Source organism: Elgaria multicarinata, chromosome 8 (genome assembly GCF_023053635.1).
Source record: "Elgaria multicarinata webbii isolate HBS135686 ecotype San Diego chromosome 8, rElgMul1.1.pri, whole genome shotgun sequence".
Lineage (NCBI taxonomy): Eukaryota > Metazoa > Chordata > Lepidosauria > Squamata > Anguidae > Elgaria > Elgaria multicarinata.
The window spans coordinates 22,299,679-22,327,168 of NC_086178.1; the positions used below are offsets into that span (position 1 = coordinate 22,299,679).

At 41.9% G+C, this 27,490-nt stretch overlaps 2 protein-coding genes across 2 annotated transcripts; one reads left to right on the forward strand and one right to left on the reverse strand.

Moving 5' to 3' along the window:
* Positions 1-679: 679 nt before the first annotated feature.
* LRRC31 (leucine rich repeat containing 31) lies at positions 680-19,678 on the forward strand. The gene is made up of 10 exons (XM_063131920.1): positions 680-761; positions 2,841-3,098; positions 3,812-3,961; positions 5,150-5,317; positions 7,397-7,564; positions 9,679-9,846; positions 11,653-11,820; positions 13,280-13,447; positions 18,366-18,533; positions 19,347-19,678. Exons 1-10 carry the CDS (start codon positions 749-751, stop codon positions 19,676-19,678), a joined length of 1,761 nt encoding a protein of 586 aa, XP_062987990.1. The 5' UTR covers positions 680-748.
* A 467-nt stretch (positions 19,679-20,145) lies between these two features.
* Positions 20,146-27,343, reverse strand: LRRIQ4 (leucine rich repeats and IQ motif containing 4). Its single transcript, XM_063131921.1, has 5 exons — positions 26,186-27,343; positions 24,570-24,743; positions 22,848-22,986; positions 21,903-22,099; positions 20,146-20,337 (listed from the first exon to the last, which is right to left on the reverse strand). Exons 1-5 carry the CDS (start codon positions 27,341-27,343, stop codon positions 20,146-20,148), a joined length of 1,860 nt encoding a protein of 619 aa, XP_062987991.1.
* Between the last annotated feature and the right edge of the window lie 147 nt (positions 27,344-27,490).

Below are 27,490 nucleotides of genomic sequence, written 5' to 3' on the forward strand. Positions count from 1 at the left end.
TTTCATTATGAACCATTAGCGGGAATGACTAATGCAATCCTGGATAAACCTTGTAGGGAGTAAGAATGCTGAAAATCCAAGCAGGTGCAAAAATATTTTCAGGAGGGAAAAATCTGCACTGCTGTACACTGTACTATTGCTTCATCAAACCATTCCAGCAGAAGTATGCTAGTTAGCTGATCTCTCAGCTTTCCCCAGAAATTTACCTTTATAAGCATAATCAGGTTTAGAGAATGAATAGAGAACACAAGGCACTTTTTCTTCAGGTAATCTTGTAATTTGAGCTATCAGTTGACTCAGCCCTCCCAAGACAAACCAGCTCCCAGCAACATGTCACATGTACTAGGCTCCGATATCAAAGTCAACACAACTACTTCCTGTTTTATGATCTGAAAGCAAGCAAGCAAGCAGATCAGGCTATTCAAATGAAATGTCCAAGGAAGTAGGCGAATGAAACTATTGGTAAGGCTCTGGATGAACTGAGAAGAAAAAGTTATGGACCAAGGTCACTCTCATTGTAAAACTTTTGAATTCTGCACAGTTCTTTAGAAGAGCACCATTGCACCAGGACAGGTGTTTTGCACAGGAAAACTCACTTAACAGAAATTGTCTGAAGAGAAGAAATGAAACAGACAGAAGCACTTGGAACTGGATCAAGAGCAAACCTAGAGAATGTCCAGCATCAAAGCTGATCTGCTTCACAGGCCATGAAAATACTTGGAAAGACAACACAGCAATTAAAAAGAAAATGGATGGTGAAGGTAGGTTGTTCTATCTTTTAAAAACCTCTGGCAATGATTAGTGTGTTTATGTATTTAGAGTTTTGGCATCCCAAGAATTCCAGGAGCAATGCTGAAAACCAGGTGAAAACAACATAATACCTAGTAATAAGTATCAATGTTATATGCTCTGTATATGCTCCACAACATCAAGTGTTCCCATACCAATTAGTATCTTAATCTCAGCCACTCTTTTTACAAGATAAATTTCCTACATAGATCTCATTTCTGTGTTAGGAATTTGATATACAGCATCATTTGTGGTATGCATATTTATTTTGCTGTCTCTACATTCTTCAGGAACCAGGGCTTCATAATTTCTTGGGCCGGTCCTGTCTCCCCAGCAAGAAACTCTGGGAACTGTAATTCAGAGAGAGGGAACATCTCTAACTGACGTTTAGAATTCCTGGTATGGTTTGTGACAAAACAAGAGCAGTTGATCTAGAATAAAATCAATTTAGGTTTGTTGTGCAGGTTGGCCCATGGCTGGCACTATTCATGCTAACAGAACAGCCTTCTCCAACTTGGTGACTTCCAGATGTTTTGGAATACAACTCCCAGCATTTCAGACCATTGGCCATGTTGGCTGTGGGCTAGTGGGAGTTGAAGTCCAAATCACCTGCGGGACACCAGGTTGGGGAAGGCTACAGTAGTATATTGGCCTTCAGCTGGAGGGTTGGGTCACAACCTGACCTGAGGTGGGTCATGACACCAGCATTTACCTCCATACAAGTTACAAATATACGGTAATATAGATAGATTGAGATTGAGAGAGAGAGAGAGAGAGAAAGAGAGAGGTGTCTCTAAAAGATAGGATCCAACTCTTTGGGGACATTATAGGTTAAACCTGGCAACTGGTCTTTTTTGTGTTTTTGTTTTGAAAAGAATCAGTTACCACTGCTTGCAGACTACCCAGAAGCATTTAGCTGGCCAAAGTTAGAAAGGATGTTAGACTATAGATGGACCTTTGGTCTGATCCAGTAGGGCTGTTCTTATGTTAATATTACTCAGAAAATATAAAACTAATTCAGAAAGCTTTCCTGCCTGGATGCTTAGCATCTGATTAAGAAGTTGGTTCCAGAGACAATCATTTGGATCTAGTTTGTGCTGATGTTCCGAAAGCCATTTCATACCACTCTGTCGTAGTACAAGAGTTTATAGCAGGAGTACACAACCTTTTCGGGCCCGAGAACCATATATGGTGTCTGCTGGGGGTGGGGGTTGTCTGGCACATGCACGCACACACATGCACATACATCTCTCTCTCTCTCTCTCTCTCTCTCTCTCTCTCACACACACACACACACACACACACACACCAACCAACCACTCACACTGTGCTACTCTTGTGTACATTGTAATATTAAAAAACTTGTGTTGCATTCCCTTGGGGGTAATCTGTCAGGCCCAAGGTCCCTCTATGCTCCCACACAAACACAAATTACCCCCACTCATATCCACATCCACTCACTTTTCCCACTGTTCGTTCATTCACTCACTCACACATAGCTTTAATCCTTCCTTTCCCTCTGCCACTGCCGGAGGTGGGAATCACTCTAGAAATGGACTCTTAAGATTCCTAGAGCGTCCTCAGAGAGTCCTAGGAAGCAAGCAAGAACCTTTGAGCACTGCTTCCCATGAGACTCTAGGAAAGAGGCTTCTATGTCAGTACCATCGAACCCATTGGCAGAATGTTCCCCCCCTTTCTTTTATGTTTTTGTTTTGCTAGTGGTCTCAGGAGCCTGCCTACAACATGCACTTTTTGTACTCCTGGTTTATAGGTACATTAAATTTGTATATCTGTAGGTATATTTTCATACACACACGCACGCACGCACGCACGCACGCACACACACACACACACACAGAGAAAGATTCTTCATCTTACAAAAGAGATGGCAACATATAATTTGCGGCAGGAATTGCAATAACATATGTACTTTTTCCTATGATTAAATGTTGAGGTTATATATGCCAGAATTTACATGAATTTGTTTGGGGACAAGGCAGGCTTAAGAGCACACGCTGTTGAAAACACAATTTCTGACTATATTTGAAAAGACCCGAAACAGGGAACCACAGAAAATGGTGAAGAGGGCCTCTTTCAGAAATCCCCATTCAGCTTGTTTATGAGACGGATCCAGAAGAAGAAAGCTTCTGCTGAGAAGGAGAAATGTCAACGTTCAGCAACAAGGACCAGAGTCGTTTACCAGGACTCGCAGCAAGGGAAATCTCCAGATGAAACTGGAAATGGAAATGAAGGCTCCAAAATGAATAATTCTAGAGCAGAAAATGTGGAGCATGTTCTCCCTGAAGCAGGTAAATAACTGCATGGATTTTAAAAATAGTACTCCTAGAGGTAGGGTGACCACATGAAAAGGAGGACAGGGCTCCTGTATCTTTACATAGAAAAGGGGATTTCATCAGGTGTCATTTGTATGCATGCAGCACCTGGTGAAATTCCCTCTTCATCTCAACATTTAAAGCTGCAGGAGACCTGCCCTCTTTTGTATCTGGTCAAGGGGGCAGGGCTCCTGTAGCTTTAACTGTTGTGATGAAGAGGATATTTCACCAAGTGCTGTATGCATACAAATGACACCTGACGAAATTCCCTTTTCTGTGCAACTGATAAAGATACAGGAGCCCTGTCCTCCTTTTCATATGGTCACCCTACCTAGAAGTGGTTCTTGGTGTATGGCTGCTCCATGTATTAAGCTATAAGAAATGCAGTTGGGGGTGTCCTCCTGGCAATGAGATGTCTCCAGGCTCAGGACTGGACCCACCCATTGGGCCCTCCTGTGCAGGAAGGTCTATAAAAGGCTTGCTTTGGGAGTAGATACCTTCCCTGAGCAACAAGGTCTTCCTGGGTCTGCTGTATTTGTATAGCCACTGGCAGAAGTGTTGTGTTTATCAGGCAAGGAATCGTCTGTATGATTAAAGGGCTTTTTTTGTTTTGTTTTTTCAAAACATGTTGGGACAACTAAAGAAAGAATCACCCAGGTTATTATATGCCCAGTGTTTTGGTTTTACAGATGACTTGCCATCTCCTGTTCCCAAAGCTGACTCAATGGTGTGTCATTGGAGAGTTAACCAGTTCTTGGAAAAATTGGGCAAACGACCTTCTAGCAAGGTGTTGGACTTAAATAATTGTGCATTATGTGCAAGGGATATAATGGACCTGAGTGAGTATCCATTTTGCTATACTAAAAGCTCAGTGTACTTTTTCCTAGTGATAGCTCCCTAGTTTCCCCATCATCTTTGGACCTCAAACAATCAACTTCATAAGCAAACACTTCTGTTGAAGAGTTTGTGTCTACCTTTCCCGGTCCTTTCTCTTTGCGTTATCATCTGCTGCATAATCTCCTTCTCTTTACTCATCAAGAGCATTTTCTCTCTAATTTCAAGACCTATCTTAAAAACCGCTTCTCTTATTATACAGACAGCACCATCAAAGATAATAGCAGATTATGGTAACCCAATGCAACTTCATTAACAAAAATGAGTCCTGTGATACCTTAAAGTTTAACAAATTTACTGAGGCATAAACTACAATAAGCCTATAGCTCTTACATTTCATGACTTTTTGATTCCATTGTTTCCACCACCCCTGCCCCCGGTACCTATGTGTGTGTCCACACAATCCTATTAACTAAGAAGTAAGTCCAATGCATCCAGATAGGTCCTCCTCCCAGGTAAGGATGCATAGGATTGCAACCTGTGTGTATGAAATCTGTCAACTGAAGATAACACTTCATGCATCTGATGGACCTATTCCACAAAAGCTTATGCCACAACACATCTGTTAGCCTTTAAGGTCTTGCAAGACCCTCTAAAGGCACAATTCTATGGTTTATTTTTCTCGAACAAGCCTCCTCGAGAACCCATGGCTTGTTGGGTTGTCCAGGGTGGTTAACAAGCCACACTGCATGATTAGCAACCCTCAGAACATTCACTGCGTTCAGACAACATGATAACCCACCTTGCGGAAAACATGCTGAATTCAGACAACCGATAACCCACAGTTTAATAACAACCCATAGTGGATGGGTTAGCATGTTGTGTGAACCCAGCCGTTGTCTTTCTTGAACACCCTAGCCTCTATCTTCCTGGGCCACATCTGTGTTGCCACCTGACTCTTCAGGTACATTGAGAAGATGGATTGCTTCTTGCCAGTGTAGCCTTAAAATATCACAAAACCCACCACATAGATGTTGGAGTTGAGCCACAAAAAGTATTTTAGGAGATATTAGCACCTTGCAGCTGTTTATACCTTACAAAATGTCTGCTTTAAAATGTATTGATGAACATGCCCAAACACTTCACTTGCCAAGACAACCATGGTTTATCTGTTGCTATGCTTTTTCTTGTAGTTACCATGATACCTTTGCTTCCAGACTTGGAGGAGATTGATCTGTCCTGGAATGATTTCATAGGAGTGGCACTAGAACCTCTTATCCTTCAGTTCAAACATTTGCAAGAGCTAAAAGTACTCCGTCTGAACAACTGCAGACTCACAGCCAAAGATGTTGCTTTTCTAGGTACCATCACCCAGTGGTTGCATCATTTACTTCAACAGATTATAACAATGGGTGATTTCATTAAGAGATGCTGGTGAATTTTGTCATGCCGACATTTCTAATCTGGATTTTGGCCCTCAAGATCCATTTTGGACCAAATCACAGATTTATTTATTTATTTATTACATTTTTATACCGCCCAATAGCCGAAGCTCTCTGGGCGGTTCACAAAAATTAAAACCATGATAAAACAACCAACAGGTTAAAAGCACAAATGCAAAATACAGTATAAAAAGCACAATCAGGATAAAACCACGCAGCAAAATTGGTATAAGATTAAAATACAGAGTTAAAACAGTAAAATTTAAATTTAAGTTAAAATTAAGTGTTAAAATATTGAGTGAATAAAAAGTTCTTCAGCTGGCGATGAAAGGAGTACAGTGTAGGCGCCAGGCGGACCTCTCTGGGGAGCTCATTCCACAACTGGGGTGCCACAGCGGAGAAAGCCCTCCTCCTAGTAGCCACCTGCCTCACTTCGTTTGACAGTCCCAAAGACTGTCTTTGGCGTGTGATTGATTCAAAATGGACCTGAATTTGGACCTTGAGATCCCCAAGCCCTGAGTTCATGCTGTGACTGGGACCATCCTTGCCATCCCCAACCCACCACTTTGTGCTACGTACCAGTGGCAGAGAGGGTTGGCCAGGTGGACTCCATTCATGGCGCTAAAGTTTGCTGCAGTGACTGATGACTTGGATGCCTGTTGCACACATGTGATAAGAGCATAAGAAGAGCCACGCTGGATCAGATCAAAGGCCTATTTAGTCCCAGCATTCTGTTCCCAAAGTGGCCAACCGGAGGCCTCTGGGAAGCCCACAGCAGGACATGAATGCAATAGAACACTCCTGTTCACATCCTCCAGCAACCGGAATTGAGAGACCTACTGCTTTGATACTGGATGTAATATATAACCATCATGACTAGTAGCCATTGATAGCCTGATCCCCCATGATCCTTATAGGGAACATGGGAATCAATCTCTCATCTAGGTATGCCATCCTCTCATATCCGGTACCATAGGTCCAAACTAAAGTCTGGATTTAATTGTCTGGATGGTAACCAAATGTTACCCCAAATTATTTCTGGAGTCGATAGAGGAAACATCTACACAAAAAGTAAACTTGTAGGAAAATAGCAGGGAGTTGACCCCCCCACCCGCCTGCACATTCAAAACCAACCCAAATGATGATTGTACATGTGAATTTCCCTCATGCACAGATGCTAGTCCTAACCCTGTGTGGTCTGTATGGGAAGTGAACACAGACATGGAATTACTGGACAGGACACCTCTGCATTTGGCTTCTTGCAAAATGATCTTCCCCATGGCAAAACTGGCCAATCTCTTTGCCTCTTAAAAGATTCAAAGAGGAGGGGGAAGTGGATTCCAAGCACAGTCCCCCCTTTCTCTCATGAATGTTTATGTGTACCTTGCGTGCACCATGTGTGTACCATATGTGTGCAAACATACAGAGAGAGAAGTGGAGCTAACAACAAAATGTTGCATTATGGAATGCTCCAGCCAGCCATACTGTTCTCCAGAATACTCCATGTGATTCCCGCTCCGACCCAATTTTCTGACTCCCAACACTCGGTTAGCATTCCATAGCCACTGAGCACGTTTAGACCCACTTAGGTTCATTTCCCCCAAAAGGTTTTCTGTATTTCTACAAGCCTTGGATTTTCCTTAAGCCCACAGGTACCTCCTTGTGTGAAGGTGGCGCTGTTCTGCTACAGACACTATGCATGTCTGAACGTTGGATCTTGAGGGGATGGCTCTTCTCTATTAGCCAGCTCTCAGCACGTGGGACTATCAAATTTAAACCTGCTGTGATCCGACTGTAATTGGGGACACAGTTGGGGTAGCGGAATCCGAGTATGTGAGAGCCATCCATATGCCTGTAAAGTATTACATTTTTGCATTTTCTTAAACAAACGTTTAAATGGTTGAGACTACCATCTCGTTGTTACTGCTTTCATCTTCTCCTTCTCCTTCCAAATCAGTATGTAAAATGGCAGCACTTATTACAGATGTTTATTTATAGGAGAAGCACTTGAAGGAATTCCTCACCTTGAGATACTGGATTTATCGTGGAATCCCAATATTGGTGGGAGCCTTTGCCTTCTAACTCAGAAAATTCCCCAAGACTATAACCTCAAAACACTGAAAGTGACAGACTGCAATTTGACTGCTGAAGACGGTGAATCACTAGGTAAGAAGAGCCAATGGCATAGTGATGCAACATCTTTTGAAGGCTCTGTTTTGGCATTTTATTATTTAAGGTAAACATTGAATTAATACCATTTAGTATGAAACCATGATTACGAGCCTGATATGTTTGAATGTGTTAGAACTTTTAAAAATGGTGGAAATGCTGCCAGGTGGAAATGCTGCCAGGTGGTTTCTTATGGTTTATGGATAAGTGGGGACCGAAATGGAAGATGGAAAAGCTGTCAAGCTCAATTTCACACATGTTCTTATTTTTCCATTTCTAAGTTGGTTCCATCTGATTTCCTCATGGGATTTGTGATTTTCTAAGTCTTCTTTTGGGGTATGCATTGTTGTGCACATTTTTGTATGCATTTTTTTAAAATCAAGGAAAGCATTTTTGTGCATACTTTTTCAAATATATGCATTTTTGCAAGTGATTTTTCCATGGAATGATGCATTTTGTATGCATTCTATGCACCATTTCAAATGCATGCATTTGTGTGTGTGTGAAGTTTTCCAAATCCATATTTTTTTTTTAGAATTGCATTGCAAACTCTAGAAAACTACAGCTATCAATGCCTAACTCCGTTCCGGTTCGTGTTCAGGTTTGAGAAGTACAGATTTGGTAAATTCTCATTGAATTGTGAACCAAACAAATTTCTCACCCATCCCCACTGAAAAATATGATTCATTGAGTGGCTGACGAAATTTGATCATCTGGCTTTGGTTTTCAAATTGGGGAGGTACAATTTCAAATACCAGCTGACCCCCACAAGTCTCTTTGTAGCTTTGAGCAAGTAACTATATGATCAAGGTTTTTCATCTGTAGAATGGGAAATGATGGTAACTTATCTAGGGTGACCATATGGAAAGGAGGACAGGGCCCCCGTATCTTTAACAGTTGTATAGAAAAGGGAATTTCAGCAGGTGTCTTTTGTAGGCATGTAGCACCTGGTGGGATTCCCTCTTCCTCACGACAATTAAAGCTGCAGGAGCCCTCCCCCTTTTGTATCTGGTCAAGAGGGCAGGGCTCCTGCGGCTTTAAGTGTTGTGATGAAGAGGGAATTTCACCACATACTGCATGCATACAAATGACACCTGCTGAAATTCCCTTTTCTATACAACTGTTAAAGTTATAGGAGCCCTGTCCTCCTTTCCATATGGTCACCCTAAAGAACTTATCTCATTAGCTTCTTGTACTGGCAAATATGATAGTGTACAATTAAAGATAAATTACGATAAACCTATAGCCAAAGATACGGTTGCTTTGATCAAACTGATATGTGAAATTGAGAGCCCTCTGTTATCTTCCCTGTTCCACAGTCCTGTGTTGTTTGAATGGTTTTTACCTGTATGATGAATCTCACTTACGTTGGCCAGATTCCATTTTTAAAATGCCCAAACTCCATTTTAGGAGTCGACAAAGCTGCCAGGATTTTCTTGTCCCTCACTGAAGCAACCCCAGAGAAGTTTATGGTAGAAATTGACAAAGTAATGGTTCAATACTCAAGAGTACTTACGTAAAATTAACCTTAATTAGCATGAAGAAAGAAAACCTCGTCATAGCATAAGCTTTCCTGATTGGCTTTTCAGGAATCCTGCCTTGGCAATCTCTAAGGTCTATAAAGGCTGGGGCATGCTGGGAGTTTTATTTATCTATTTATTTATTACATTTTTATACCGCCCAATAGCCGAAGCTTTCTCTGTCTAAACATGTATAGCATTGTGCCTTTTGTATGATTCATGTCACAAATTGTGGGAGAACACTGTTCTCAATGTTCACTCTTACTGATGCCTACATAAAGGTCACAAGGTGGAGTTGGGCAGTCCAGAGACCATTCAGCTGCACTCATGTTGGACACTTTGAAATGGCTTTCAGGAGCACATTTGAAAGCAGGATAATTTGTGTTTGCTATGTCCCTTTATTTATCACAGGACAAAAAGTTTGCTTCTTAGCCAAAATGAGAACTAAAATTCTCTGTAATGTTTTGAATTCCTAGTGTCTGTAAATCCAAATAATATCTATTTTTAATGAATTACATTATTCTGCCATTGTATCTACCTACATGCTGAACTGCTCTGTTTTGACTAGCTCATTCCTTGCCTTCTTTTTAGCTCAACTTCTAAACAAGATCCACAGCATTGAAGTACTGGATTTGTCTTTAAACAAAATGATAGGATATAGTCTGAAGAGTATTGCCCAAGAACTAAAACATGTCAAAGGCCTGAAAGTACTAAATTTGAACATGTGTGGGTTAAAACAAGACGGATTCCAGTTTTTGGGTAAGTGCAGGTGTTGACTGGGAGCTCAGATTTTTAATAATTATACATAGCATGTGTACAGAGTTTCTGAATGCTCAAAGTACTACCCATTCATTATCTTCTTGCAGTCTTGTAAAGTCAATGGATATTATTATTCCCTTATTACAGATGAGGACCTAAGGCTGAGAGGGAGAAGTTTGCTTAAGATTACTTAGGGTGCAAATCTGTTGATTGCACCCTTGATGACCAGAAATGCCTGAACTTCTCATGATGCAATGCAAGGCAGGCAGAGCAGCAAAGGCAATGTTTGCATCCTCATCCACCCACCCTTCATTTTTTTTGCTAAACGGGCATTTTTGCCAATTTAGCGAGTGCGCTGTGGAGGAGGAAGGAAGGAGGATGGCAGAGGCTTATGATAACTCGTATCCTTGCCTCTCCAGTATCTGTCAGATATAGGTTTTCAACAAGGCAGCCTTGTTGAAGACAGTAGATTTATTAGGAAATAGTTATAGAATGTCAGATGTCTCTGCAAGCTTATTTTTGTTAGAAGTTCCCACGGGAGCAGCTGCATCACTCTTTGACTTAGCCTTGAAACTGCTGGTTCTCTGGGAACTTGGGAATATTTTGGAAAGGTGGGGGCTACTTTAGTGGGTTGTGCTGTCTTGCTGTGTTGGCACATGGGCATGGCTTACAGGTCAGAGGACCTGTCTATCAAGTGGCTTTGAATAGGCTTTAATGCTGGTGCAAAACTGAAAAAGCTTTTCTAGGTTTCATCTCTTGACGCAAGGTCTGAAATCTGTTCTGCTATGGATTCTATCTCTGCTTGAGACTATGAAAGCACTGTGCACATGGGCACTTTGGTGTTTGAACTAAGAACTGCACTATGAAAAGTACTGTGAGGATTTTCATAGACTTGGACTTGCATTTGTTGTGGAGTGTGTGTGTGTGTGGTCTGACTCAGGTGGCAAGAGAGCTTCCCCGGAGCTAACGTTACATGCAGGGGAGTTCCTGTGCGTGAGATAAGACTCCACATGTGAATTAGTGAGGGTGGCAGAGCTTTCTACCTCTGTAGCACGGAGGCCAAAAGCATCCTATTGTGTCTCAGTTGCTCTCCCTAGGGAGCATAAAGATTGCTCCCTATGTAGCTTAACTAACACTGAACTGCTCAGAAATACAGTTTAAGTTTGCATTGTGCACTTTTTCAAATTTCACTTTTAAAATTCGACAGAGGAATATTTTAGTATTACCAGCTTGCTAAATTTTATTTTTACACCTTGTCCCCTCCCACCCTCACTATCCCACCCCAAAACCTTCTACATTTAACAGCATTCATTACTGTGAATTATAAAAATACAAATACAAATTTCAGTTAGACACGTGTGCTTGAGAATATCACCCCCCTCCCAATATGCTTCAGGTCTACTTATCAACTGGATCTTTGACAGCAACAATGCTAAAAAGGATGATTTGAAAAAGTCTGAAATGTAATCAGTTTTAATTCTGAAAAATTGCCAAATTTCGTGATTTGTTAGATTTTATTTCAGACAAATTCTGCAACAGAATATAAGTAATGTAAGAAGGGCCTAAAGGGGACTAACAGGAGCTTACTAGCTGAGTAGTTTGCTGGTTGAATAGTTTTTATACCTTTTATTTTGTAATCATTTTATTGTATTTGTCTTTTTATAATGTTAATGTACAGCCCTGGGATCCCTTCCGGCTGAAGGGCAGTTTATATATTTTAAAAATAAGTTTAAAAATAAGAAAATAATTACCTTGATGGCAGTTTGATTATTGACAACTTGTCTCTTTATGTCTGTTCTGTTTCAGACACTGCCTTGCAGCACTTATTGGAATTAAGAACATTAGATGTATCGTGCAATAAAGAGATTGGAGGGGGTTTCCAGAACTTAGCTGCTCATTTGGCTGGCCTAAGTAACCTTGAAGTCCTGGATCTTCATCAGTGTTGTATTACAGAAGAAGACATGGCAGTTTTAAGTAAGATATATAAAGAACTGCCTTAAAATGAATGGTAGAATGACTTTGTTGAAAGGGGCAATGAGTTATCTTATCTAACCCTTCACCTAAAAGTGAGAGTGAATCATCTACCCATCTAGCTACAAATCAATTGCAGAAAATTACAGCAGTATAATAGGCCTGCAGGTCCCAAGTAGGCAGGCTAATCAGTCCATCCCAGTGTCCTCTTATCAAGTCTCCTTGTGTGGATTATGAATTGGACATGGAGCCTGAAGAAGGAGAATGCCAGCTGAGACAGAAGCAGGGGAGGAAATTCTCCAAGACTCTTCAGGAGTCAAGGAGGAATCTTCCCAGGAGCTTATCGAACTGGAGACCCAGGTTCAGAGATCATCTTCCTCCCCTTCCCACCAGGAACTCAGTCTTTGTTGGAGGGGGAGGGAGCATTGGAACGGACAGATCCCATAGTCCGCCGCAGGGTTAAGCAGGTGGAGTTGAGAGGAGGTGGGAGGCGGTCTGCCAGACTAGCAACACAGTAGAAGTTGCAGCATGAAGACCCTCCCTGAAGGAGGAGTCCAGTAAAAGCTTGTTGGGCATGGCAGGAACCGTCCATTTAGTTGATAGGCAACTGCCATGCTTTGTTAGGCTAATTCATCTTAGAGGATAGCTCTTAGCATTCACACTCCCTTCAGATGTGAAGAATATTTACTGAATAAAGGTTTTGTGGATTGCACAGCAGACCTCTTTATTATCTCACATGGTGGGAGGGCTTGGAATTACGACACAGGTCTCCAAAATCTCAAGACTGACTTTAAGCGAAGATACTTTAACACAGCAAGGTAAACAGAACCTAAGACAATACAGGAAAGACTTTCTTCCCTACTATTTGACAAGTTAAAAATCCTTCTCCATAAAGAAATTAAAATTGCATGTTTTAAGATGTCTGACAATTTTACATGGCAGAGAGGAAAAGTTCCATCTAGCTCTAATGTTGAACTTGTTACTAGACCTCATTAACCAAAGTTGGCAAAATGCACATTAAAAACATTTGTAATTGCTTGTTTTTAATAGGTACACAATGTTTAGCCTAGCAGTTGGTTAGATTAGTAAAGCTGTCAACCCACCCCACTCGAGTTCAGCATTAGAAGGAGTGATGCAAGTATTTATAAAATCTGCTGGCAACAGGCACCATCTCTGAAGATGGAATGCCTCTTCTAAGATAGTGGCTGTTACAATATGTGTGCATAATCTAAAAACAACATACACTTTTTGTTTCAAAAGTTTATTTATTCATATGCAAATTAATGCTTTAATCAATTAATTGCTTAATCTACGAATTCTGACATGATTAATCAGCAAAGATTTCTTTAATCAGGTGACATCACTAGGTTTTTTGCAAAATTTAATCCTGCATTTTATTTATGACCTACTGTGTCCATCTTAATTACAGTGCCTCTGTTCAATTTATTGAAATTTTTTATAGCCCAGATAATACCTCTTTTGTCAAGTCTTCAAGAACTGAATTTATCATCAAATAAAAGTGTTGGTGCGTCTTCTGATCAACTTCTTAGCAGGCTCAGATTTTTACCGAAACTGAACTCCGTGCTTCTTAGCAATTGCTCTTTACAGCATGATTCATTTGCATCTTTAGGTAAGAATATTTGTTTAAATTATTCTGGCTTTAGTTACCCATGCTTTCTCTTCTCAATTCAGTATGAATGTAAAATAGGAAACTTGGGGAGGGAATGGGAAGGGTAAAAGCATAAGTATGAACATTGTGTATTATAAAATAAATAAATAAATAAATAAATAAAATCAAGAGGCATATCAAGAGGCTAAGAATAAAGACCCCCATAGCTGTGCTGGGGGGAGTGGATTGCTAGCAAAATTGTGGCTGAGTGGGTGGGAAGTATTAACCCTCGCCTCCCGATGCAAGAAGTCCCTATAAAAATCAGTCTCAACTCCCAACCATTTTAAAAAAGCAAGGGGAAGATGTAACTGCTACCTTAAACTCAACATATACATAGCTTGGCTCAAAGAGCATCAGAGTTTGCCACTGTCCAAATAATCTTTCTTTCATCACCCTCGTTTTCCTACTCTCCAGAAAACAAGAGCAATATCTTTGGTGCTCTAAGTTCTTTTAACAGTTCATTAGATTCTAGAAAACTGCAACTTTTTTGTGTGCTTTATTTAGCTATGTACTGCAATTGGGTTTTTTTAAATTAAAAACTGCTTTATCCCTATAAAGTAAGGTACTCTCTTACCTAAGGCATAATTGCACAATTTATTAATTCCTAAATTTAAAAAGTTCTGTTGTGAGTAGCAGTTTTAGCTTGTTCCTGTCTTGGCTCCATATGGTCTTCCCATAACAAAAGCATTCTACAATAAACACTAGCTGTCCTCTTATTTGCAGATCACCCAAATATCCACAGTAAGGAAATTAGCACAACACAGCAAAAATTGGGCACATCTAAGCCTCATTGAAATCAACGAGGCTTTATGCACATGGGTAAAGTTTATCTATGACATGATTAACTCATGTGCACATAACATCCACTGGATTACACCTATGGCGAGTGCTGGTGTATTCCAAGGAGCCACCATGTGGCGCTCACTTGAAATTGCACCCATTGCACCTATTGCATATAGCAGTGCGGCACACAAATTGGGACATTTTCTCCACATAAGCCTTTCTTCTTTTTTTATGTTTACGATAAGAAAATCGCCCAGTCTATGTGGCAACCCACTGCATGCAAGCAGCATTCTGCACAGAGATAGCCAACGCAAGTGCACTTTCAACAGGCCTCTTCGCATTGAGGCTGCTTTCATATGTTGTTGTTTAATTACACTCCTATAGTTGTAAACAACACTGGGTACTGCCACGACACAGGCTCTGAACACCAGACCCGGCTGCAGCTACTCCCTGCTCAAGCCAAGCACCACCGCTTGATACGCCTGAGGCAAGGGATAAAAACCACCTTCCTCCAAACTATGTGGAGAAAGGGGTTTAAATGGAGAAGGATTTTAATATATATAATAATGCGCTGTGAGTTATATCTGCTGAGGAGAATGATTGTCAGAGTGGGTGTTAAATGTGTAAACTTAAGATGATAAATGCCAAACAGACACGTGGGATTTTTGTGGTAGTTTTAAAACAAACAATCAAAATTTATTTTTAAAAGTTCACAAGCTTTGTTTCAACTAACAACATTTAAAAACCTTTTTGAATCCTTTCATACAATCCTGTCACTCATTCACATACGCGCTTTCCTTTTTCTCACACAATCACTCTTGAACTTTCTTTATTATCAGTATTGATTAATATACCTCCACTACGTGCACACCACACTCTAAAGACACCACTCACTACACTGACCCTCAAATTTCCCAGAACTTAAGTACCATAAACACAGAGAGCACTAAAGACTCTAAGAGTACCTAACAAGTCCCCCTGAAAAGTTTTCAATCCCCTCAGTCATTCCCTTATATATCACTCCTTCCCCCTCCCAAGACATTCTAACTCCGCCCACTCAGGCCAACATTCTAAAAACCACAGACTTACAAACTGCAGACATACATTTGGAATTGACTTGTGGGGTGTAACGCCACAGGTACTTCAATAGAAGTTGGAAGGACATCGTGAGAAGGGAGTCGTGAGCATGCATGAGCATGCAGCCAAAGTTAATCACTTCTGCGTGCCATACATTTCAAGGGGGGGAAGGGCTTTACCATATGCTTAAAGCTGAAACCCTATGCATTCTTACTGGAGAATACGTCCTGTTGATAACACAATGGGACATTTCCAATAAAAACAAAACAGACAGCTGCAAGATTTAATTCCCAATATATTTGTGCGCTGCCGTGAAACATATGTTACAAGGAATACTTTAAAAGCCAACACATCTCTTAAGAATATATAGATATAGATATATATATAGTACCAATTAAAAACATACAACAGTAATGTACATCTCTTAAGAAAAAAATGATGATATACATATTACTCTTGAGATATTTATTTATTTAACAGATTTATATACCTTTGACCATATTTAAAAATACCTCTAAGCAGTTTATAAGAATACCTTAAAATACATTATGATCTGCATTAAAATGAAATTAAAATACATAATTACTAAAATATTTATATAAAGCATTAATAAAAACATCAAAACCAATGCAATACTATAATTGCAAATAAAGTGGTGGTTGCTTTCATGGCACTGGGTCAGTGACGCTCCGTAGCCAAACGCTGTTATATCGCTGCTGCAGGGTGGCGGCGAATAATTCCCAGTGGAGGAGGCAGCGTGGGCTTTCCAGCAGTCATTAGGTTCACCAGGCCTGCCCCCTTCTGCGGCTTCCGGCGACCAACAAGAGGTTGCCTTCTGCCCAGGAATGCCCCCAGTGCAGCGCCAGACCAAGGACGGATGGCAGAAGAGCTGCACTGACCTCGCTGAGGCAGGAAAAGTCAGGGTAAATCCCCGATTTTTCTGCTGTGTGTCTTCAGCTCTTTGCCCCAGGGTGGCTCCAAATCGGCAGCTGCGTCATATAACTGTTGCAGGTGCAGCTTCGGAGCCACTGTGGGGCAAAGACTACGTTTAGACACCCCCCAGACAGCACACTTATTCAGGGAAGGTCTGGGTAAAGAAATGGGTCTTTAGTTGGCGCCTAAAGCATGCTGCAGTTGGCACTTCCCAAATAACAGGGGAAAGATAATTCTATAAACTGAGTGCCTTATAGTTCATAAAAGTGGATTATAGCACGTTTATAAACTGATAAATATTTCAGTTGTCTTTGGCAAAGAAAAACCTCTTGAAACATATTGGCACACAAATATATTGGAAATCAAGCCTTGCAGCTGTCTGTTTTGTTTTTGCTTGGCTTTTACATCAGCCTTTTAGATCCTCCTTAATTTTTTGTTTTGTTTGTTTTTGGTCATTTCCAAGTAAATATGTATGCAGCTGGGTTGCACATCTCACTGAAAGCATTTAGCTCTTACTGGGAGCTGAAGGTCTATAGAACTTTGGGTGGATTGTATCCCATGAGTCTCTTGATGCCTGTTTTTGCTCAGAAAATGTGAATATGTTATGCTTCCGTTTTACACATTTCTGATTTCTAATATAAGGCTCAATTCACCAGGAAATTCTTTGGCACAGACAGTAGTGTTGCCGTTCAGCTCCCATTCATTTCAATTGAACTTCTGTACCGAAATTTCATGTGGATTGTGCCCATGGTATCCTGTTAGTGGCAAATCTATCATTAGTTGTCATGGGTTTGGATTGCATCATCACAGACATATTTAACTTCATAACTAACTGACTTCAAGGAGTTTCCTTCCCAATTCCATCATGGAAATGTCCCCTCTCAAAAGAGCATTGGCGGGACCACCAATGTCTGCAAATGGACTCTAAATACAAGTAGATAATGACTGGGTTCGGACGACACAATAGTCAACAGTAGATTAAATAGTTCACCATAGACTAAATAGTCCACTGTTGACTATTGTGTCGTCTGTGGGGCAAAAAATACCCCATGGTTGGTTATTTCAATGAAGTAACCAACTCCAATAATCAATGCTGTACAGAGTTGTTTATCTGCACAACTGTTGATTATTGTGTGGTCTGTCGGGCTCCGTGGATTATTTCCCCTGCCTACAGAGTCGCAAGGCAAGAGTGGCAGAAAGCCCTGTCGCTCTTGCCCAGTGGGGCTCTATAGACAGGAGAAATAATCCAGTCCATCGAAGCGCCTGGGGAGCCACCAATCGTGTCGTCCCTTGGTGGAGCACCATGATCTGCAGCTTCCCACATGCTTCCTGGAACAGGTCCATTAGTTTTGAAACTCCAGCCTCGGCATCAAAACAAATGGGAATACTCTTGCTGCAAATGAATACCATACCCAGACCAGGTATGGCATTCATCTGCAGCGTGAGCGTTCCCATTACTTTCGAGGCAGAGGAAGTTGTCAGCATCAGCTCTCCCTTCCCCCATGCTCAGCCCTGAAACTAATGGGTATGCACGCACTGCGCATGGATACCATACCCGGTCTGGGTAAGGTATTCATCCGCAGCACAAGCATTCCCATTAGTGGCTGCATAACCAAGGTGGCTACATAACCACAGTTTAAATACACTCACTAATCATTTGCTGCAAAAGGGCTAGCAGCCTAGCCATGGCTTAGCGTGTCATCTGAACAGGGTCCATGTTTCAAAGGGAAGGGGGAGATAGTAAATTTATTTATTTCTCCCACGTAAGTAAATGGTTGCTATATACTCCACTGTGAAAAGTAAAGGGGTGTGCTCAGTTACAGCATGACGGGGGTGCTAAACCTGCTCTCTACTCCTGGTGACTCCTAGCCTTTGAAGATCAAGCTTACTCCTATCTTCATAGCCCCCTCCTGGGTTTTCTTTCTTAGAAACACTAAGGTGTGACAGGATATTGGGACAGGGGGAGAAAATGTTGGGAACTGACTTCGATATATCCAGTAGCAATTGGGTGCAGAGGGTTATGTGTGTCTCTGGCCCAGGCCTCTTTCTTTCAGTAAGCACAAGATGCTGTTGCTAATCTTTTCAGCCGAGGCTGCCCTTCACCTTCCTGAACTGAAGATATTAGACCTTTCTTGGAATAAATGCGTTGGCGGGAACCTAAAGCTGATTCTGAACGCGCTAAACCTTGGAGCCGAGATCCAAGTGTTAAGACTGAGCAGCTGCAGCTTGGTCGATGAGGATCTGGCTGGCCTTGGTTAGTATGAAAATTATATTTCCCTTTTACTCAGTATACACTGGGTAGAAACCAACATTTGCCTACCCTGGAAGGAAGGGCTCCGTTCATGGAAGATATCATGATTCTCAGGCCAGTGAAACAAAGGATTCTGTTGAGGGCAAGGCACAGGCTACTAACTCAGGGGTAGGACAGTCAGTGGTTTATTCACGGTCCTCTGGGTTAGAGGACACAGTTCTGCCATTATATTCTGGCTGAGGATGAATCCCCATTTCTCCAGCCTCACAGAAATCTCTTGAGTATGAAATCTGGCAAGGGCCTTTTAAAAATTCTGTCAGGTCCTCCAGGAGGGGTGGAGTGGACCACACTACACTTCTTGTCAGCCTATATAAGGTTTTTATTGGCTTCAGCTACCTGCTGAGACAACATCCTCTTATAATCCTAGGAAGAGACAGTTTCAGCCAGCAGGACCCACATGGACCTCTCCAAAGTCTTCCTTTCTCTCCACCTTGCTCTGCCTTCCTGCCTTGATCTTCCTACCAGGTTTCCCTGTGTGCCTCAAGGGACTACATAACAAGACAGGGGATCCCCCCTCCCCCATAGCTCACCCTATTCCACAGGATCCCCTGACCCTCTATGTAGCAGTTTCAAGGCGCTAGCGGGGCTGTCATAGAAAGGAGAATGTGGGGGTGTCTGTTTCCATCACCCCAGTTGCATGCGCATAAATCTGGATCCAAGCCCTTGGTTTTTAGACCGCATTCTGCCACTTGAAAGCATGCGCCATATACTTTTAAGTTTGGCATTACCCACTGACCTGTTGGTTGTCTCTTTCAGCCTCAGTCATCCAAGCTGGGCACCTGGCTCCATTACAGAAGTTGGACCTTAGTTATAATGGCCGTATCACTGACCAAGGATGGGCAACGTTCTGTCAAAGCTTAGTTGCACTAGAGCAGCTTTCTGAACTGGATGTCAGTCGTCGGCCGTCATCACGTTGCGGCTGTGGGGAATGGTTCAGCAAACTCTTGGCAGCCCTGCCAAAGCTGCTCCTGTTCACGGAGCTGGGACTGCAAGGCTGGATTCTTTCTGAAGTTCAACAAAAGCAGCTGGAACATTTCAATCAGGATAATGAACGAAATGTTCGCATTGACACTTGGTACGGAGCCTGAATTGCTGAACTAGCATAATAGTCAGCGATTGGTGGCCCAAGGGCTGGATATATGGTTTCTCCAGCCTTACCCGAAACAGTACAGTTGGGCCGAGAGAGAGAGAGAGAGAGAGAGAGAAAGAGGAAAGACAGCCAAGGGGTTGGACTAGATGATATTCAAGGTCCCTTCCAATTCTATGATTCTTTCTCTGCAAGATGTGGAGAGGGAGGGATAATGAAGCCCCTCCCACTGATTGGTGGAAATCCCACTCAGCCCCTCCTCTGGCTTCTGAGATTCCTTTGCAAGAATGCAAGACTTTCCTTGCTGGACTATCATCAGGAGTTTGTGGCTTGAGTTCTAGAAAAATATTCTCTAAGTCTGTAAAAATGATTATTTGTTTTGATAAATTTTGGTGTTTGTGCGTTTATTTCCCTGGCTCTTTTCCATCCATGCTTTCAAAATGCCCTTTATGGTTCCATGGAACAGAACTATTTCTTCTTGCCTTTCCCCTTGTCTTTCCCCTTGTCTTTTCCCTTTCCTTTGTCTTTCCCCTTTCCTTTGTCTTTCTCCTTGGCCTTCTTCTCTTTCTTCTCTTTCTTGACTTTCTTGATCATTTTTAGGAGCTCCGCATAGACTCCAATCCCTTTGCGCACCATTAGACCACGCCACCAAGCCTGGACCTGGAGGGGGGGAAGCCCAATGAACATTAAAATAGTTAAACGTTGTTTTTCTTCAAATTTTAGGTGTTTTGAGGAGTGATATATTCTATGCTCCCGCTTTCTTCTCTGAAAAAGAGCTTGGTCAGTGATGTAGACAAAAATCTCTTGTAGAAATTATAACTCTTCCAAGCTTTAATCCTCCTTTCACCACCACTGCCGTGTAACATCACTGCTTTGTATCAGTCCTCATGTCTTCTTGTTTAAACAAACAGACATAAGCATACCTCTAAGCATGTGCAACCGCAGCCTTTTCCCACACAAGTAGGGTCAAACTACATGTTATGTTTCTTACGATTTTTAAAAGCAAGCATACACGGATATTTTTATTTTGAAGGAAAAGCCGCTGTGGGCCCCCGCTCCAACACCTTTCTCCCAGTTTGGATTGGGGACCTGCACTGGTTTCCTGCCAAAAATAATTCTCTGAAAATGGAGAAATGGAAGATTTTCAGAGGGGAAATGGCACTGGCCTCAATTTTGGATTGGGAGCACAGCACCAGAACAAGGCTGTACAGCTGCTTTTCCTTCAAAATAAAAATGGAGACCCTAAGTATGCTCTTTGAAAATGACATTCACAACCCATTATAAACATAACATATTGCTTGCCCCTAAGAATTAAGATGCATAGCTTCTTTCAAGGACAGATATCGTGGCTCCAAAGCAGTTGTGAGCCCCCAAACCTCTCCCTTTCAAAATGAGAGGGGGGAAAACCCTGTGTGTCCATCTCCCCCTTGACCCACCTCTTGCCTTGCCGACATTTTAATTCAAATGTTTAAAGCTGTAGCTCCATACCTTGTCGTCATGATCCCAATCCTGGGCAGCAGCCTTAGACTCTGACTTTACTGAGGAGGGGCCAGCCTGAGCAGTAGCAACAGCAGGACCACAGTCAAAGTTTCTGGTTACACATGCAGGCCAGATCCCAAAACATCATGACCAGTCCAGAGTTTCTGGCTACACATGCAGCCCCTAATCCATCCCCCAAGCCCAAAGTGGCACCTTTAGCATCAGTAACCAATGAGCCTGCAACCCCCTAGCCTGAGGAACCATCCCTCATATTGAGAAAATTAACCAGGGGTGTGAGGCTCCAAGCTAGAGGCCTGTCCCTTTAAAGCCCTCCACCCTTCAGGGAAGGGGAAGAGCTTGGGAGAAGTGAACTGGTCCTGGAGGAATAAAATGCTTCAATTCAGAGTGATTTTATCAGAGTGAGTGGTTCACTTAAGAGCTCTCCAGGATGCTGCAATTATTTGCCAAATTCTAGGCTATTTGTCAAGCTCAGGGCAGAACCCTCTGCTACTAGACCATAACTGTTCCTTCCTCACACTGCGTTTGGTAATGTTGAATCTGTTTTGCTCTCCACTTCCCCCACTCCCCTGCAATACCATGCCATATCAACATACCTAGCAACATCTAGCAAAACGTCTTCTGGCAGAGCCCCACTATTTAAAATGATATGGGCTACCAACTGTTTCATCAAATGGTCAGTAAATCGCATGGCATGTTTCTTGTGCTGCTCTTTTTCTGGTGTGTACCTTTATTGCCTGGGCTTTCCGGTGTCTTGCGTATTGTAAGTACTTCCATATGGCTGGCAGCCCTTGCTGAAAAACTTCTACTGGCGGGTCCATCATCGGGTTCCCTTCAAGCGAAATAACCTGCAGCTTCTCTAGGCTATCCAATTTCTCTGGGACTTGAAATAACTGATTGTTATGAACTAGCAGGTTTTGCAAGCCTAGACACACAGAATCATAAAAGTAAAATGCTCTGTAGGCCACAACCATTTAATGTTTATTTCTAAGCTAAAGGTTGTTGCTTTAAATTGTAACTGCCAAATTACCTAGGACTTTAAAAAATGGATGGTAATCCTCAAGAATAGGAGAGCCAGTGTGGAGTAGTGGTTGGAGTGTTAGACTGGGGAGATCTGGATTCAAGTCCCCACTCAGCCATGAAGCTCACTGGGTGACTTTGGACCAGTCACTGACACCCAGCCTAACTTATCTCACAGGGTGGTTGTTGTGAGGATAAAATGGAGAGGAGGAGGATTAAGTATGGTGCCTTGGGCTCCTTTGAGGAAAAGGCAGGATATAAATGTAACAGATAAATGAAAGGAAGAATAGGCTTCTTAAGCATCAAGTAGCTTGCAGACTCCCTAGGTCGTTAGTTCCCAACACGTATACTGAGAGGGGTGAAAATTTAGCTGGGCGTTATGGAGTGTATTAGCTCCCTTCCACTTTCTGAGAGGACAGCAGGTTTCAGGGAAACTGTTGACTCAGAGTCAAGCTAGATGTGATGCAGGAGGAGGAGCCTAATTTATGCAAATTAAGAATATCCTTGCCCCTATTTCCATAATTTATCCAGAGAATACAGCTTTGAGAAAACAAAACCTGGGAGCTGAAGGATGTTACATCAGGCTGACTGGAGGAACTCTTGGCTAGGAAGTTTTAGATAAGAACTCTTTGTGGAGGCTATCTCCTTTTTACCTTGTAGGTTGCATATGGAATCCGGCAGCTCTATAAGAAAGTTATTGTGGCAGTCAAGTATTTCCAGGCTATTCAGTAAGCCTATGGAGGGTGGAAGATACTCCAAACAGTTGTTCTCAAGGTACAGTTCTTTCAGATTCTGGAAGAAAAATACACATGTGTGCATGTGGATATTCGTGTGTATAGACATACTCCAATGACTGGATCTCAGCTACTCAAATCTTCAGATTATCTGACTGTGAAGTAATATATAACCTCCACCCACCCACCCACCCTTTCTAGAGCCATGGAGTTATGTTTTTATCTCTCCCAGGTTGAATTCTGAAAATGCATTTCTTGCAGTTTTTGAGAGAGGATCAATATGAGTGGGGAAAACCAGCCACTGAAAATGCTGATTGGCTAGTGCTGATGACACCATCACTACTCCTTTTGTAATCCCCAGAGCAGTTTTCAAATGTATTTATTTGGCTACTTTTTAATAAGGAAAAGGAAGAATAATGAATAAACATCGAAGCACAGCTCTTTTTTTCTTTTCTTTTTTAAAGGTGACCAGTCCACCTGAAGCATGGGGAAAGGATAAGAGTGACCTCTGAGCCAGTGTCAGGTCCCCAGAGGCATTGTGGGGAACTTAAAAAAATGTGGGGGCACTAGCCACAATCACCCTGAGAGAAGCGTTGGTCCTGGACGGCTGTAGCCATTACTTTGGGTTGGCGGAGGGCCCTCCTAAACATTCAAGCCATCAGCCTCTATCTGACAGTGCTGACCCTTCAGCCCAGGCCTGCAGCCTTGTGTTTTAGATGCCCTCGAGACTTCAGAATAGTTGTCAAGCAAGAGATGTTTTAACAATCCTTAGAGGACTTATACAGGTGGTTCAGTTACCTGATGATGAATATGAATGGACAACATCCAAGCTTTACTAACTTATTAGAATGGCCTTTTCCAACCTGGTGCCGTCTAAGAAATTATGGACTTCTTAAAATAAAATAAAACCCTCAACTCCCTAGCTCATGTGGGAGTGGCTAAACATTTCAGGATACAAGTCTAATTCCCCATTTTGAGGGAGAGGAGCCTCCTGTTCCTCCAAACAAATGCCAGGGTGGTGTACAAAAGGCATAAATAAAATTATTCGTACCAGATACAATAAAACAACCTTTACACAAAGAACAAAACTAATAAGACTATAAAACAGACTGAGGAAAACATGATAATTTAAAATGCTTAGGCTAATTAAAAGTGTCTTCACCTGAGATTGTAATGTCGACACCAGTCAAACCTCTTTGGGGAGGGGATTTTACAGTCAGGCCTCCAGAAAAGGCCCTCTCTTTTGTACAAATGTATACCATGTTCACTTATTTTTACCCCCTATAAATATGAATTATTTGGATTATCTGTATCCAGATTGCAGGTCTTTGTATCACCAGGAAATAGTCAAATTAATTTGCTATCTTCATCGGTCAGTGTGTCACCAAGCAAGACGAGGCATCCATCCACTGTAATATGAAATACAAGTCAAAGCAGATCCCTGAAATGTGTAGGGTTTTATCGTTTTGTTGGGCACACACCTTTGTAATAGTGGTCTTTTCCTTTTCCTTTGCGATATTGCTGCCATTTTAAGCCTGCAAGCCGTACGATCTATGTTCATTTTTGTATGCACACAGACATACTTCTTTGGGCCACCAGGGAGAACTACTGCTGAGATCCAAGCCTTGCTCATATTCTTACCTGTAACTGCCTGATGTTTTCTGGCAACTCTATAAGTTTGATTCCCTTGTCTTGTCCCAGGTAGAGTCTCTCAAGTGATCCAACACGAAATATTTCTTCAGGGAACCAGAGGAACTTGTTGCTGGTCAGACTGAGGCATTTCAGTTGAGAAAGTCTGTACACCTCTGGAGGTACCTTGACAGTTTTTCAAAATAGGAATTTTGAAAAATGGACATATTGTCCCCATTACAACACTCAGCGACAAGTCAAAGGGAATACTAACAATGAACTGCACATAACAGGGTACAATCCCCAGATCTGACATATCCCAAACTTGCTTTAGGACAAGTGGGACCTGCAACAAAATGAAGAAGTGTACAGTGCTATTGTTCAAGATTCCAGAGACTCCATTCCATTCCCATTCACACACATGCATGCAACAGGCAGGCAAGCATTTTTTTTCTCTAAAAAAGGGTAAATTACTGCAAATTGTGTTTAGATGGTGCTGTTTTCACTATATAAAGGCTGGAACTGAGATCACTATCAAAATATGGTAAGGTAGCTCTGGTGGTGTAGTGATACATTCTGACATACAGGCGCTTATTGGGACACCTCCTATAGCCACGTCCCCAAAGAGTCCAAAAATGCAAGTAGCACTTGATCCATATCAATAAACCAGTTCTAGCAGTTTTTGGGCTCCATCCGATGAGCCCTACTGTGCCTTCTACCCCTTCTGTCCTTCCTTGAACCACAAGAAAAACCACAGAAAGTCCGAAATGTTTTTTAAACCGGAAGTTGCTGCTCTCTCCTGCTGTGTGTGCAGGAGAAGCAGCGTGATTAGAACGCCTGACTGAATGGGCCTTGTGCTCGTTGTTTACTTCCTGTTTTGAAACAGGAAGTAACTGAGCAACGAAACCAGGAGCAGAGAAGCGACGGTAGGGAGTGTGTTTTCCCACGTGTGATGGAGCCCTTCATCTCCTTCAGGACCAGATCTTTTGTAAAGCTAATGGGTCTTAATTGCACATTCAAGACCAGGACACCCCCCCAAAGAGCTTTGTATTTAAAACAGGGAACAATATATTGTTGCTAGGAAAATTCATTTCCCCCACCCACCCCAGGTATTGTGAGGAATGCAGCTAAACTCAGAGGGAATATGGAATTCTGAGGGGGGCAGGAAGATGACATCAGCATCCCTGCTGTTAAAAAAGTGCTGGTGCTGCATCCCAGTGAGCCCTGGTTCCACTATATCTCTGGTTAGCCCTGCTGCATTTGGGGCTCCTCCTGTTCATTCATCTGCCCCAAATCCTGTCCTGATGGCACCATTAGTCTCTTAATACTGGATGTCAGCACAGCTAGAAGAAAAGCAGCTGGGGGGGGGGCATGGAGGAGTGGCAAACAGGAGGATTCAGCACACACACACCCCACACATGTGTGCATCCCTTCTGTATTTTCATTCCCACTGCTAGTATTTTATTTGTGACTTCTTTAAAAAAACATTAGTCTGCTGCCATCATGTGTAGTTTGACCCCAACAGGGTTTTTGTGTGTGTGTGTGTGTGTGTTTTAAAAAAGTCCTTACATTATTAGGTGGACTTTAATTGAACTTTAAGTTACTGTACTTACACTACTGATCCATACCTCATATATCAGATTGTCATCCAGGCACAGCACCTCCAGATGTTCCATTGCACAAATCTCTCTTGGAAACTCCTCCAGAAGATTTTCACTTAGATCTAATAAGATCATACTGGTTAGCTTGGCAAAAGAAGGATGCACCGTCTGCAGTGCACAATTTTTCATGTAAACCACAATGAGTGACCTCCAGCGGCGAATCTGGCGTGGAAAATTTGCCAGGGCGTTCCCAGACAAACCAAATTCCTTCATTTCTATCAGTTCCTTCAAACTTCGAGGAAGTTTGTGCAGATGGTTTCTGGACAAATCAAGAACAGATAGTTTCGTGCACTTACTCAGCGTATCGGGGACAGAAGTCAGGTTGTTATATGCAATGAAGAACTGGGTTAAACTTTCCAGGGAGCAAATCTCTTCAGGAATAAGGCTCAGACTATTCTTTTCTAGATCAATTATCTCCAGATTATAGAGATGACAAAGTTCCTGGGGAAAATTTTCAAATCTGTTCCCCTTTAGATAAATTTCTTTAAGTTTGGTCAAATTGACTATTTCTTTAGGAAGGCAACTTAGATTATTTGTCGACAGTCCAAGCAACTCCAAATGATGGAGGTGTTTGCAGATTTCCACTGGAAATTCATTCAGGTTTACATCATATAACCTGAGCTGACGAAGTGCCCTCAATTTACTGATGATATTCAGTGAACTGTGATAGAGTGGATTCATGCTCAAATCCAAGCTGTGAAGACATTTTAGTTCTCCAACTTTTTCACATATGTTTTGTATGTTGTTCTTATTCAGATAAAGAACTTTTACATTCTTCAGTTGATAGATACTTTCTGGGATGCTCTCAATCATATTTCTTTCCAGATGTACCTCTTCCAGGTCTTCTAGTTTAAAAACCTCGCTTGGGATGGTTGTCAGCCTCTTGTTGGCTAAATCCAGGAAAAAGATTCGGTCTGTGATTTGCACCGGCACAAGAACCTCTTCTTTTGGTTCTCCATCTACCACTTCTTCATTTATTTCCTTTTCACCTTCATCTGTTATTTCTTCCAGTATCATTGGCACATTGCCCTTTTCCACATAGTCATTTCCCACAATGGTGTCAAATACTTTAGAGTGGCAGGCATTTATTGCTGTAATGAAGGAGCTCTTGGAGAGACTAAGCATTGTATACCTAGTTTTGACTACAAAAAAGGAAGAAGAAAGTAAAAATTTGGAGAATTGTGCAGGCTTCCTTAAACAAAACCAAATACTGTGATTATGGACTTAAGCATTTTCACTGATAAATCCCAACTGTTTCTTGAGTATACCATT